We start from the raw sequence: 14,701 nt of genomic DNA, 5'->3' as shown, positions 1-14,701 counted from the left end.
TAACGAGGTGTCCCTGACATTCTTCAAGTCTACCTATCCCCAGTCACCTGCCCCCAGTCACACAGACTTTCTTTGTACTCATCAGACCACCTCTCACCACTGGCCTTTGTCCAAGCATCCCCTCTGCCTGGACACTTTTCCCTCTCTCCTTCACCTCTGCAATGTCCCTCACCCTTCAGCCCCATGATCTCGTCCCCATGCTCATGCTCCCAGCACAGTGTACTTCACCTCTCCAGTACTCTCCTTCGGGACAGCATTCAATCAATTGTGGGTATCTCTGATTGGCACCAGGCCAGAAGATCCGCCAGGCAGGAGCCCTCGGTCTGCTCCCAGTGTCCTAGGGGCCCAGCCAGAGCCTGGCCTGTGGACCACATGAATGACTTTGCTCAGTGTCCCTGATCCCCACAAATTCATCCCATGCAGGCAGGGAGAATGTTGGCCATGCGGTCAGTTCAGGCTCACCACTAGAGGGTCCATGCTCACCCCATTCTAGAACCAAGACCCTGAACATCACCCCCCTTGTTACACCCCCAAGGGCAAAAATGGCCTTGTCTGGAATCTAACACTACCCTCAGCCAGTTAGGCTGAGAACACCACAGGCCCCATGGAGGAGCCCACCAGGGACCAGAGGAGCTGGGGAGGGCATTTCCTGAACAATTTCCCATTCCTAAGTCATCTGACACATAGCTGAGGTGTCATCATCAGCGAGAGACACAGAGCACCAAGCCCAAGGAAGTCCACAGGTGCCCTAGCACTGAACGCTGAAGTCAGGACTTAATCTCAGGCAGCCTGCCTCAACCTGTTTTCCTCCACCTTGAGAGTTGGGAAGGACTTTAAAGACTGATTACAACTGCCTGCTTGTATGGAGGGGGAAACTGAGGCACAGAACCTGAACTCTTCAAGGTCTTATGCGAAAGGACCTAGAGACAAGCAGACCTTGGATAAGTTATTAAGAAGTTGAGACAGGGCCTCCCTGGTGGCGCAAGGATTAAGACTCAACCTATGAAGCAATCCGCAGCCACTGCAGCACAAGTTTGATTCCCAGCTGGCCAGGGAGAAACCCACATGGTGGGACAGACCTCTCCTGCCTCACCCACTACTCCCTTCAGCAGTGTACTTCAGTCAGTCTGCCTGTTCTGTTCCCCGCTCTGTCTCTGGTGAATCCTCTCACCCCCGGGATCTCTGGCCTGTACCCCAATTCTTGTATAAAAATAAATAAATCTTTAAAAAAAAGAAGTTGAGACAAATACCTCCCACCTATCTCCATCCAAGAGTAGGGTGAGGATGAAAGGAGACCCCAAGACTAAAAGCGCTGGCTAGCAGCTAGCTGTGAAGTGCTGTGCAAACAGGAGAGAGCATTGTTTCAAGGAGGCTGGAGAGAATGGGGTCTTGGACTACACGGGGACTTGTCTGCCCTAAACCACCATGGACACCCGCAGCCTCTTTTCTCACTTTGGAGAAACAGCAATGTAGCCAAGAGAGGCAGTGCAGGAGAACAGGTTCTACAATCAGGGAGGCGGCCTGTGAATCCCAGGCAACAAGCAGACGTGCAGGGGTCTGGGCCAACCTGCTTCCCTCTCTCCACCCAGTGATTCCTGGTTCAGCAACTGGGCGCCCCCCACAGGCCAGTTTAGTCCTATGTGAAATGAGAATTGTACTTGGCAGAGCTGTCCTGAGCCACAAAGGAGGGGAAGAGGAAAGGGCTGCAGGGGTTCTTCCCTCCTCGTCTTCCGGCTCCTCTTTAGGGCCTGACTGCTCCACCACTGTGGTCCTAGGACCTCCCCCAGCACAGTCAGGGTCAAGGCCCAGCCTGTGAGGGGGCGAGGTGGTCGCCACCAGGGAGGGAACTGCAAGCTCTCTGTGAGCTGGACGTCGGACACTGTAATCCCTCAGGAGCGGGAGGGAGCCTCATAGTAACTAGATGGGCCCTCTCAGGTGCAGGAATCTCAGCTTCCACATATACCCTTCCGGTAACTGCCCGACAAGGGACAAGAGTTTGCTCAATCCCAGACTCAGGGGCCACTCCCTCCTGCAGTAAACCCTTCCACCAAGGAGCAGGTCTGTCAGAGTCCTTTCACCCGCCCCCTCCCCCAGTGCCAATGACAGCTGCCTCCCTGTGGCTTCCTCCTGGGGCTGTTTGCCACCTCCCACTCCCTACCTCCAGCAGACCCCAGAAAGAGGCAAGGGGATCTGAACATGGGAAGTCTGATCCCAATTGTGAGTGCCCCCCACCAAGCAGCCCCCCAGGGGAGCCTCTCTGAAAGCACCCAGCCTGGAACCCACATTCACAGGCAACACCTCCATGCTGGAGCCCCTGGCAGCGGGTGGACACTTCAGAGATTGAAGAACAGGCCCAGACCCTCTCCACACCACAGCCCTCATGGCCTCCCTGCCAGACAGCCCAGAGCAGCCTGATACTGCCTCTGGATCACCATGGCAACAGGTGGCCAGGTGATGGGCATGCCATCCCACAAACAATTCCATTTACCTGGGAGCTGGGCACACCAGCTAGAGTCATTATGCATCCCCCTCCAGGAGGGCAAGGGGAAGAGGGGGTGAGAATGAGAAGAGGGAAGAGGGAGAAGAAGGGAGAGAGCTTGCAGAGAGGGAGGAAGAAGGAGCGAAGAGAGGGCAAGAGAGAATAGAAAAACCATGCGGTCAAAGAATAGAAACTGGGAGGGAGCAGAACAAGTAGAAGGGAAGAGAAACACATACACACTCTCTGCAGAGAGAGAAATAAGGAGGGGCAGGAAAGGGCCCCCCTTCCAGCCTCCCTGCTGCACACATTCCTCAGGCGTGAGCTGCTCTCAGCCCTGCGGGATTCTGGCTGCAGCTGGGACTTCCTGACCCAGGAAGCTGGCAGCCTGGTGGCCCCTTGGAGGCCCCTTGGAGGCCCCAACTGCTTCTCCAGTCCCTGCAGGCCCCTCCTACTGAGCAGCAGTGTCCAGACTCCCCAGCAGTGGGGCCCCTTCACCTCCAACCCTCAGGCAGCACCTCCCAGGTCTCATCCCCACGCCCTCCCAAGGTCCCAGCCAGTCTCCAGTGGCCCTGCCCACCCAGCTCTGCCCTGCTCTGGCTCCTCATTCCCACCTCACCCAGCTTCGCCACACATAACACACGGACCTTTTCCCAAAGTGTTCAAGAAACCATTCCCAAGCAGAGCAGAGTGGTGAGAACAGCAGTGACGTTATCCACGAACACGTTCCCTTAAACTAAGGAGCAGTGAAGCAGACCTCAGAAGGAGGAATGGCAAGGGGGCACATTCAGGGACTCCTCACAAGGCCCAGAGTTGCCAGGTCTCAGAAGCAGACCTGGCCTGGTCTCTGGCGGAGGAGGCTGAGCTAAGCGGACACTCCCACAATTCTTTACCGGGCACTTAGCACAACTCCAGGGCTTCCCTGGGCCTCAGCTCTCTGGCTGCAAGATGGTCTTATCACCCCTATATGCCCTATACTGTCTCAGAAGAATCTGTATACTTTTCCATACATAAGATGTTTGGGAAACTTTCCCTGATAATAATTTATTCCACATCTCCATCGGTGAGTAGAGCAGAGAGAGAGAAGGAATAAAACCGGAAAGCCCAGAGGCTGGCAAGAGAGAAAGAAGGATAGAGTTTGTGTTGGAATCCACCTCTGTGTCCCTGGACAACCTTAAGGACAACCTTAAGCCATTCACTTATTCCACATTTATAAAATGGAATAGTAATGTCATTAAGAGGATTCAAGGAGATCATACACGCAAGTGCTTAGAAAGTCTTAGGTCTTGACTGTTAAAAAGTGGGGGCATTGTAAATGACACATGGCATCATCCTTGCCAGGAAGGGTCACACAGGTCCCTGGGGGCTGCAGACACCTGCACTACTGGCCAGGTGGCCTTCAAAGAGCCCATGCCAAGCTCAAAGATGAGGACCCACCTCCAGGGGGACAGGAGAGCTGCCAGGAAGTTCTCGGCTGAGGTGGGTAGCAGACATGCATTCCAAACCCTTTTTGTGACAATCACATTCCATTTCCCTCCTGGCACTGCCCGTTGAACGTGCAGTCTGTCTACTCCTAGAGCTTCATTTCAGCCACAAATCAAGGCAGTGAACAGAGTAGAGCCTGAGGCAGCCCACACAGGCCTCCCACAGATGTCCACACACAGTCTAACCAGACTTGACAACTGCTGGGACCCTAAAAGGTCAAAACCCCTCGCAGAGGAAAGGGCTTCTTGGAACTGAAGGCAGAGATCACTAAAAACCAGCTTCATTCACTGGACAGTTCAGTGCCTTGTCCTCTCATGTGGGAAGAGACCCCTGGGGCAGGGATAGGCCTATTTTATGTTTGCATATAGCCAGAACCTACACTGCTAAATTGAACCTGGGATGTTGCCAGCGGAACCCCACATTTGTCTGCTCTGTTCACATTTGATCACATGGCTTGAATGCAGACACACCTGGTCATAGGTGGTCGCCAGAAAGGTGGTAACATATAAACATAAAACCAAGTAGATGGAAAGAAACAAGATTCATGGTATCAGCCTACATTTAAGTTTTCCTGTTACTGTCACTTTGCTTGCAGTTAGATGCATGCTGGGGTAGCTCTGCTCAGTGGTGGTTCACGCAAAAATGGCATCATGATTTCATCTGTTCACAAGTTCAACAGTGACAGCTCCCTGTGTAATGGCTGGTGGATGGTGTAATGGCTGGTGGATGGTGGTATTGCTCCCTGAATTGGGGGACACTACGGAAGAAATAAGCAGCAGGTAAAATCAAGAATTTTTGAGATCCCATTAAACGTTTAAAGAGATGTCAAGGAGGTGTTTGAATGTTCAAGTTTGTAGCTCCCTGGAGAAGAGGTTGCACCTCTTGCTCACAAGAGCTTGTGGGCATTTAAGGTCCATGGGACTCTGTAGCCTTGACGTAGGTCAAACATGGCTGCCAACTCTTTGCTCCTCCTCCTTCTGACAAGGTCAAGTCTAATCCCTTCCCCTTGAATCCAGTCACCCTAAGTGACATTTCAACTAGTGACTTCTGAGAAGCCTGGCAACTTCTACCCAGGCCTCTGGGACCTCTTGCTCTGGTGGAGCCAGTTGCCAGTTGGGACACTAGACTACCATCATACAGAAAAGGCCCCATGTGGGTGCCTGGGATGACAGTTCCAGGCAAGCCCAACCCCCAACCGTGCTAGCATTCCAGTGAGGTCACCTCGAATACCCCAGGTTTAGCCCATCTGGCAGCTGAATGCCATGAAGCAACCTCCATCAGGGCCACAGAGAGTAGAACCATCATCCAGCCGGGCCCTGACTGAATTCCTGACCCACAAAATCTCAAAATATAATAAAACAGTTCTTGTTTTAGGCCATTAAGTTTGGGATAGTTTGTCATAAAGCCATAGTAACTACCATCCAAGGAGACAGAGCTATTTAAGGGTTAGGCAGGAAGAAGGGGCCTGTTAAGGAGCCTGAGTAGGGACCCTGGGCAAGGTAGGAGGACATTTCCCACCCAGGGAGTCCTTTAATTCTCAACTCCAACTCCAAGCAGGAATCCTCATTTTAAGGTTGAGGAAAAGGAAACTCAGGGGACATGGAAAGATCCCCCAAGTACTCTCTTGGTCAATAAAAGTCAGAGGAGAGAGTGGACTTGGGTCCTTCCACCTCAAAGCCCCACCGGGGTGCTGCAGGGGGTCACCAGCCCTGGAGGGAGAGCAGATCACCCAATCTGGGGGTACTTCTGAGACAGGGCCTAGCACTTTGGAGCCCCTCCATGGCTCCACATGGCTCTCAGCCTTCCAGAAGAAATGGAGAAAGAGGGCCTTCCCGGTGGTGCAGCGGTTGAGTGCTGGGTTGTGAAGCTGCCCACAGCCTCTGCAGCACCTGTTCGATCCTCAGCCCCCAGGCGAGGGTCCCACATGGCGTGCAGACCTCTCCTGCCGCCTGCTGCTCTCCTCAGCAGTGTACTTCGTCAGTCTGCCTGCTCTGTTCCCCACTCTGGCTCTGGCGAATCCTCTCACCCTCCCACGCTTCTGACTATACCCAGTGCTTGTATAAATAAATTTTTAAAAAAAAGAAATTTAAAAAAAAAAAGATATGGAGAAAGAGCTGGAGGGGGCCGAGGGGGCTCTGGCCAATCCACCCCACCTGGACTGTGGGGCTCTCAACACTCCAACCACCATTATCACCCCACTGCAGCTTGTCCAAAGGGCCTGCCAGTCTCAGAAGTCCCTCCCAGCCTCCTGTTTGCCCAGCTGAGAACTAGTTTGCACAGTGAGGCACACCTTTTCTGGCTTTGCTGCCTAGAAATTCTATTTTAATCTTCAAAAGCAAGGGTGGGTGATGGTCAGGTAAACTCAGAGAGTCCCAGGAGGTCCTGGCAGGAGAAAAAGGGGTACTGGGAAACAAAGCTATGCCTGCTCCTCCCTGCTCTCTTCCAGGGAGGACCCCTTCCCTTGTCCTCAAGTCGTTGAATTTTTGGGCTCCTTCTCTGCCGTCCACCTTTCCCCACATTCCCCGCTGCTCTTAAACCATATAGGCAGCCCACATTACCTCGTAAGCCTCATCTCTGTGTCAGCATGGCACTAACCTGCTTGGCACAAAGTAGTCTCAAACACAAGAGACCATGATTACCTCCACCTCCCTGTTACGGATAAAGAAACAGGCTGAGAAAGGGGTAGTCACTAGCAGGGAGACAGTGGGAGTCTTCTGACCTCAGACCTCCCATCTGTCCTGCCTCTGCTCACAGAGGCAGCATCCCCACAGAGGAACAGGAGACCTTAAGAGATCCAAAGGAAATTGAGACCCACCTGGCAGGGCCGAGGAGCTGCAGACTGGAGCTGTAAACCCAAGGCTACTCTGAAGGCCTAAGGGCCACTCCTCTTTCCAACCTCTGACCAGTTCTCAGGCCTAGAAGCAGGACCACACCCTCAAGGAGGATCAAAGCCTGTTCTAGAGGTTAAAATAGGACAAAGCAAGGAGTGGGAGGGTCCAGGGTCCCCTGGAGGCCACAGCAGGGGTGCTGCCAGCCAGCCAGCTGACTCATGAGGCTTCTGAACAACCAGAGGAGGTAGACAGTGTTCTAGAACCCTGAGGCTATGCAGTGGGTGCACACACCAGGAGACAAGGAGCTCTCTGAGGACAAGCCAGGTCCTGGTCTCCCTGCCCTCTCTTTGCCTCACTCTAATTATTTCCAGTTTTCTGCAATATAATTGACAAATAAAAATTGTATATATAAGGTAATGCTTTTGATCTACATACATATTGTGAAATGATCACCACAATTAAGCGAATTAACATATCCATCACCTCCCAATTACCCTCTTTGGGGGGTAAGGGTGACAACCCTTGAGAACTACATTCTTAGCAAATATCAAGAATGCAATTAATTATTATTAACTACAGTCACAATGCTGTACTTTAGGTCTCCAGAACCCAGTCACCTTACACAAGAGGTTTGTGCCCTCTGGCAAGCATCTCCCTTCTCCCCTCAACTCCCTCATAATTTTTGAGCAGCTATTATGTTCCAGGTCTCTATCTACCTTAAAATAGAGGCTTTATAGCCATAATATCATTTAACCAGCACCAAGACCCTCGGAAATAAAATTATCCTTCTTGCACGCAAAACAGAGCTGATAGCAGGGGTGAGGGAGGGTAAGAACAAAGAGGGAAGGCAGCAGGTGGTCTATGGAGGGGGACTGTGGGGTGATTCGATGCTGGGTGCACTATGATGGTGTCTCCTGATGGCGGGGAGGGAGTATCCTAATGTCACCTTAATTAAAATAAAAACAGAACTGAGACCCCCGACTACCAGTAAGAACCCCTAAGGTACTCTGGCCATGAATGGTGGGGCTGGGATCTTGCTTTTCCCACTTCCAAAGCCCCTTCAATTCGTTAGACTTCCTCTCCAAAAAATATCTGACACTTAACACCTACTGATATTAAGAAATGCCCAGGGCCTCCCCGGTGGCGCAGCGGTTGAGCGCTGGGTTGCGAAGCTGCCCGCAGCCTCTGCAGCGCTGGTTCAATCCCCGGCCACCAGGCGAGGGTCCCACATGGTGCGCAGACCTTTCCTGCCGCCTGCTGCTCCCCTCAGCAGTGTATTGCCTGCTGCTCCCCTCAGCAGTGTATTTCGTCAATCTGCCTCCTCTGCTCTCCTCTGGCTCTGGTGAATTCTCTCATCCTCCCGGGCTTCTGACTTTACACAGTGCTTGTATAAATAAATAAATAAATCTTAAAAAAAAAAAAAAAAGAAGAAAGAAAAAGAAAGAAATGCCCAATTTGCCGAGGGCCAATTATTACTACTGAAAAATCTCCAAGCAGGAAATACATATTACATGGACAGTGGGGCCCCAAAAGGTCACTACCAAGTTCTCTCACTAGTCCCATAGGTGCCTCTGCCTGGACCATGTTCCCTACCTGGGAGAGCTTTCAAGGCCCAGCTAGCCCATCACCTCTAGGGAGACCAGCCAGCCCCCTAGGTTGTGAGGGGCCACCCCCGGGTTTTCTCTGTCTCAGGCCACCCTGCACTGTAATCATGGACCTGTACTGCGCACCGTCTCCCCATCAGTCTCAGGGCACCTGAAGACAGGTCCAGCCTGAGTCTCCCTGTGTTCCCAAAGCACCAGACTCTAGTCCTTTCTCTCACTGCCCTGATGCCACCTCCTCCCCGCAAGGAGGCTGCTCCTGGGAAATGGCAGGGACACACAGGCCTGTGCCCAGGGTGCCGGAGGAGGACCCAGCAGCAGCACCATCTGTCCCTGGAGCCACAGGACAAAAGCAGAAAGCAGAAGTGTCACTGCCTCCACTCAGCAGGTTGCCCCTGGATAAGAAGAGCCCCTGCACCAGAGCTCCTGAAGACGGTGACTTGGAGGCTCACAAGACTTTGAATTCTCTAACTAGCTCCCAATGGCTCAATGCCAGAGGCATTGAGCAATGGCACCTTGCAGAACTGTTGGGAACTTTAAGTATGCCTGACACTTAGTAGGTAGTCAACAAAAAGGTAACTGTGACCATCTCATCCAATTAAATGTCACTGACCCACTGAGGGAACTGAAGTCTGGATGAGAGGAAAAGGAAAGAACCAATATTTTCCATGTCCCAGTTCTATATTCCTCCACTCTTTCATCTGCCAATAATCTAGCAAGATCCACAGAAACAGACCTGGTTCATAAGTGAGGAAACTGAGGCCTCCAGGAATAGAGTTAGTGGCTGTAAGGTGGGCCTCTGGACTCGCACCCGCGTTGGACAGAGTGGGTGAGCAGTCATCCAGAAGTGGCAGGGATGCCAGCATGGCCCTGCCTGGTGCAGACTATAGTGCCATCTCCCCTAGCCCCTGGCATATGCAAGGTGTGAGGAAGGCAGGCAGCCTGGATCAGCTCATCAGCGCACACAAGCAGCAGAGAAGGCTGGGGTCTGAATGTGACAGTGAGGTCACTTTCTGGGCAGCCAAGATGGGGCTGGAATAGGGTCCCAGCCTAGCAAGTAAGGGTTCCAGGTCTCTCTCCAGCCGCAGAAGCCCAGGCACACTAATCCACTTTTCCATGCCTTATATGTACTGGGGAGTTGACCCTATCACCCACCTCCCTACGGTGAGTGGCCGAGGTGGATGGGAAGGCAGCGGGGATCTTCTTGGTACTGGCCATTTCAAAGAGAGGAACCATGATGATGTGTTTCCCAGTGACTAAGCTCAGTGTGTGTGGACTGCATATCTTAACACCAAGTCTGGGGAGCAGAAAGTCTCCAAAGATCACACAGTCTGGTGGGCAAGACAATACAACCCACAGTGCTCTGAACCCTAAATCCTGCCTACAGGGCCCAGCCACCTGGCCTACAGTACCCCTCAAGCTTATCTCAGCCCCTTCAGCTGTTGTGCTCTGATTCACTCTGCTCCAAGCCGTCCTTGCCACCTCCAATCAGCAGCTCAGAGGCACCAAGCTCCCCCTAGCCTGGAGCCTACAGATGAATGCTGTTCCCTCTGCCTGGAATGCTCTTCCCATGACTGAATACTTCTCAGCCGCCAGGCCTCTGTTCCGTGCTCATCTCCTAGGAGCTCTCCGCTGACCTGAGTCTCTTATTATTCTCTCACAGTTCTCTGTTCTCCAGCAGAGTTAAACCTTAGTGCCACTTAATCGCTGTGTGACCTTGGGCAAGTTACTTAACCTCTCTGTCTCCATTTCATCTTTAACCTGGGCACCATAACACGATCTACTTCACAGAGTAGCTGCAAGGAATAAATGCATTAATGCATGTTCAGCACATAGGTACCGATTATGTGGCATTCAACTCTGTATTATTACTACTATTCACAGCACTTAGCACAGATTTTCACTGGGTATTTATTTATTTGACTACCTTTCCACTGTGTCTCCCCCAGCAACAGCCTGGGCTCCTACAGTGTACACGTCACAGTAAGCCAACAACACGCAGACGTGCACAGATGTTGCAGTTTTTCTGATCTTTTCACACACTATCAGGAGCAATACCTGGGCACAGGGCTTCTCAGGGAAACTGGACTAACAGCCCTATCACCATTTTCACAGCAAAAAATGTTCCTGGGAGTTGACCTGGGTGAGACTAAAACCAGGCGTTGCACAGCCTCCCAGAGGGTGCCAGCAACAACCTCCCTCCCCCACCCCCGCCTCCCCTCACAGGCCAGGAGTGTGGGACTCAGTGCCCAGCACAGACTGATTATTTCGAATGGGGAAGGAGAAAGGTCTCTACTGAGAAAGGCAAGACTGAGACAGGACAGGGAGACCTTTCAGCAGCGCCAGGCACGTACTCAGCACTTCACTGCCGCCCGCCAGCTTGGCAGCCAACTCATCACCCTCATCACCTCACTCATTCGTTCAGTCACCCACACGTGCCAAGTGCTTGCTGGGTACCCAGCGGAGGGTAAGAGCCAGAACATCTGACTCCAAAACACTGTCAGCAGTGCCACAGGATACTGACAGGGTTCCCTAAACACCATGAACGGGGGTTACATGAGAGCCCCTTCGCATCCCAGCTTAATCTGCTTTGTATGTATCCAGTGAAGAGAGTTTGATAGGGTTTTGGTTTCCTTGCTTTTCATTAAAAACAGCTCTGCCAACAACCCAGAAAACAGGCACAAGCCCTCCAGTATTTCCGAGAAACTAAGGGAATTCAAAAATAAGGGGGGGGGATTCAAAAATAAGGGGAGCCCAAGATCTGCCAAACGGGCGATGGTCCAACGGAGGCGATCAAGGTCAGAATGTTCTAGCCGGCATGTGGTCACCTCGGTCACCCATGTCCTAGCTGGCACATTGCCTAGCTGTCACCCAGGTCTACTCTGTCACCCAGGGGCCCCCACAGCCACCTCCACTCCTAAAGCGTGGGGAAACAGAATGCCACCCGGGCTAGGAGTGAGGGTATGTGGCAGGAATCCCACTCTGGGGTTCTTATTAAGCCTCAGGTTCTTTAAGAGTTCAAAGACAGGGGCCAGATTGCACAAGTTCAAATCCCAGCTCTGTCACTGCATTCCAGTGCGACCCTAGGCAAGTCTTCAATCTCTCTGAGCCTCAGTTTCCTCACTGATATGATAAATGTGCCTGCTTCACAGAGAACTAAATGAGGTCATATAGGCAAAGAGTTTGCTATGGTGCCCAGGACAGTCATCGCTATACGCTAAGTCCTCTCTTCACGCTGCCAATAGTTTCTTGGAAACTGTGACTTTAAGCAAAACAACAAATATGAAAGCAATTCTGGAATAAGAATTTTAAACAAAAGAATGTTATTTGAGGACTTGCTGTTCAAGGATTTGTTACTGCTGTTATCTCAGTAAAAAGGTGCTAATGCTGGGCTTCCCTGGTGGCACAGTGGTTGAGTGCTGGGCTGCGAAGGTGCCCACAGCCTCTGTAGTGCCGGTTCGATCCCTGGCTGCCAGTGAGGGTCCCACACAGCGCGACAGACCTCTCCTGCCGTGCCCACTGCTCCCCTCAGCAATGTATTTCTTCATCGGTCTGCCTGTTCTGTTCCCCGCTCTGGTTCTGGTGAATTCTCTCACCCTCCTGTGCTTCTGACTGTACCCAGTGCTTGTGTAAATAAATAAATAAATAAATAAATAAATCTTAAAAAAAAAAAAAAGTGCTAATGCTATGTCCCTTTCCTGCTGCCTTTTCTCCAACTGCTGATGAAGATTCATAGGAAAAAAGATATGAAGGGTAAAAGATGACAGGGCACAAGGTTAGGAACAGAAAGCTCTCTGCCTGCTCTCAGGGGACAGGAGTAAAAGACCCTGCTGCTCAGATCCTTGGCCTCCCTGGGAAGTTGCCTGTGCCCAGTCATTCATTAGGCATTTCCTGGGGCCTGAGCCAGGCTCAGCCCTGTGCACCAAGAGCAGCCTCCTGCAACTCACTGGCTGGTGGGAGAAATGGACATGCAAGTCCACCAATAATCTGGGGTGAGAAGGGGCTCACTGTGCTGAGAGAAATCTGGGAAGTCTTTCTAGAGGAGGCAGCATCTGACCTGAGATCTGGGGGCTCAGAATTTTCCAGGGAGATGTGTTTGCAGGAGGCAGGGGAAGGCTGGAGGACACTCTAGCCAAAAGTACAGTATGTACAAGAGCATGGAGAACAGAACCAAGGTGGGAACTGAGGCCAGTAGTTCAATATGCCTGCATACTAAACTGCACAGGGGCAGGAAGGTGGAATGAGGAGAGAGAGGTGCACAGGGGCCAGGTTACCAAGATCCCATAGTATCAAATAAGGAATGTGAGTGCTGGACTACAGCAGCATCTGAACAGCAGCATCTAGAAGCACTCTAACGGAGGGTGACCGGCAGGGGTAGATATGAGAGGAGACTGTGCATTGGGCAGAGGAGGGTACTGAGGTCTGGGCTGGGTGGCAGTATAAACCCAGGGAGGGTTAAACAAGAGATTTCTTTATTTGTCCCTGCCCCTTTTAAAAACGTTCCTCCTGGCCTCCCTGGTGGCGCAGGGGTTAAAGACACAGCACTATCAAGGTACAGCCAGTTATTACAGCACCAGTTCGATCCCCCGGCCTGCCAGGGAGCTGACCCACATGGAACACAGACCTCTCCTATCTCGCCCACTGTTCCCCTCAGTGATGTATTTCAGTCAGTATGTCTGTTCTGCTCCCCCCTGTGTCTCTGGTGAATCCTCTCACTTCCCCCTCCCCTGCACCTCTGGCCTGCACCCCAGGTCTTATATGCATAAATAAATAAAATAAATCTTAAAAAAAAAAGCTCCTCCCCCAAACCTTCTGTATACCCAGTACAGCCTCTCCGCATCTATCCTGAACCCTTCTCTTTTCACCAGATCAAAGGCCCCCGCCAGGCACTGCTAAGCACCTGGGTCTGTCTCATGCCTAGCATTTAATCTCAACTCCAAAGTCCCTGTTCTGAGGCTCCAGGGAGGCGTTCTCTGCAAAGTCACCCTGCAGGACATTTTTCAACAGCCCTCACATGGTCCTGCACTTGTTTTCCCAAGAGGATCCCACAAGCGCCCCTAGCTTCATCCTGTCCACGCCCTCACTCACACACACACACCCCTAGCCCTGGAACTTGCAGCAGCTCCATGGCCTTCGAGCCTTGAACTCTGACGTTAAACAACAAAGCCACGGAGCTCAGGCGTCCAGCAGAAACATGCTCAGAACTCCAAGGGGAGAAACACACACCCCCGGTGTAGAATTCCAGACGAAAAGAACTTGCTGAAGATTCCACTCAACATGGCCAGCCCTCGAGGGAGCTAACTAACTGCCCCTGGGGCTTGTTAGGGGATTGTTGTTTATAATAAACCAGCTCAGGAGTTCTGCAATTTCTTCTTCCAAAGACATCGAGAAAATGGTCCATGGAAAATGAGAGAGAAAATGCAGAACTTCTGACTTTAAATGGAAACTTCCGTCCTCTTTTAGGATCCCCAGCCTCTAGTCCCCTCCCTTTTGTCTCCAATCACCCTCCTCCCCCACCCACCCTCCATACCCTTCGAAGCTGATTTCCGACATTCTGGATCATTGCAGCCGACACCGGGTAGCTGGGTTGCACGGATGGCAGCAGCCTCCAGAGACGGGTCACCTGAGCAACGGCCAGACTCTGGCTCCAAATGAAGCCGACTGGTCTCTCCTCCTGCTCCTCCTCCTTCTGAGCTCCCGCCCCTCCTGAGCCTAGCTGTTATCACCTTGTCCTGACCTCTCCTCAGACTGCCCTCTGCCCCCCTTCTCTTGGACCCCCCCTCCCCACCCAGAAGGCTCTTGTGCCTGCCCAATGAAGAAGAAAGAGAGAGGCTGCCAGCTGGACCACAGCCACAGCAAGGGGCCCTGTGCCCGACCACTGGGCACCTTGCCAGGCACTCACTTTGCCTCCAGCCACAGCCAAACTTAGCTACCCCAATTTCTGGCCACTGGCTAGCTTGCCACAAGTCTCTTGGCTCTAGGGGGGCCCATACCAACTGGGGAGTCCCCAGTTCTCCCACCCTAATCAGTCAGACTGAAAAAAGTGGGAACCAGGTTTCCATTCATCCACAAGAGGTCAGGCCAGAAGGTGGCAGGAGGCCAGAGAGCTGCCAGCAGCCTCCCAGAGAGATGACAGACCACCTGCTAGGACTCTTCACCCTTGGGGGTGCTGTCCGCTTGTCCCACCACTCCTGGCTGTTGGCATCCAGCAGCTGCTGGCCAGGGACAGGGCACACCTCCTCACCTCCTTAAAATAGGCGGCATGACTTATAAGTGGCACCTGCCAAATCCCACCCCATTGGCGCCAC

The 14,701-nt window shown here is 52.3% G+C and overlaps 1 protein-coding gene across 1 annotated transcript in view; it reads right to left on the bottom strand.

The window, feature by feature from the left end:
- Positions 1-13,962, bottom strand: part of ACOT11 (acyl-CoA thioesterase 11) — a gene marked incomplete at its 3' end in the record, with an annotated part of 41,313 nt that extends 27,351 nt beyond the window's left edge. Inside the window, exon 1 of the mRNA XM_084242624.1 lies at positions 13,924-13,962. Within this exon, the coding sequence (XP_084098750.1) occupies positions 13,924-13,956 (33 nt within the window). The 5' untranslated portion in view covers positions 13,957-13,962. The remainder of the gene's footprint in view (positions 1-13,923) is intronic.
- Positions 13,963-14,701: the final 739 nt, after the last annotated feature.

The sequence above is a fragment of the Talpa europaea genome, assembly GCF_964194135.1.
Source record: "Talpa europaea genome assembly, chromosome: 9".
In the NCBI taxonomy this organism is placed as follows: domain Eukaryota; kingdom Metazoa; phylum Chordata; class Mammalia; order Eulipotyphla; family Talpidae; genus Talpa; species Talpa europaea.
Note: the sequence above shows the minus strand (reverse complement) of the source record. Positions and strands in the feature narration are given on the sequence as shown.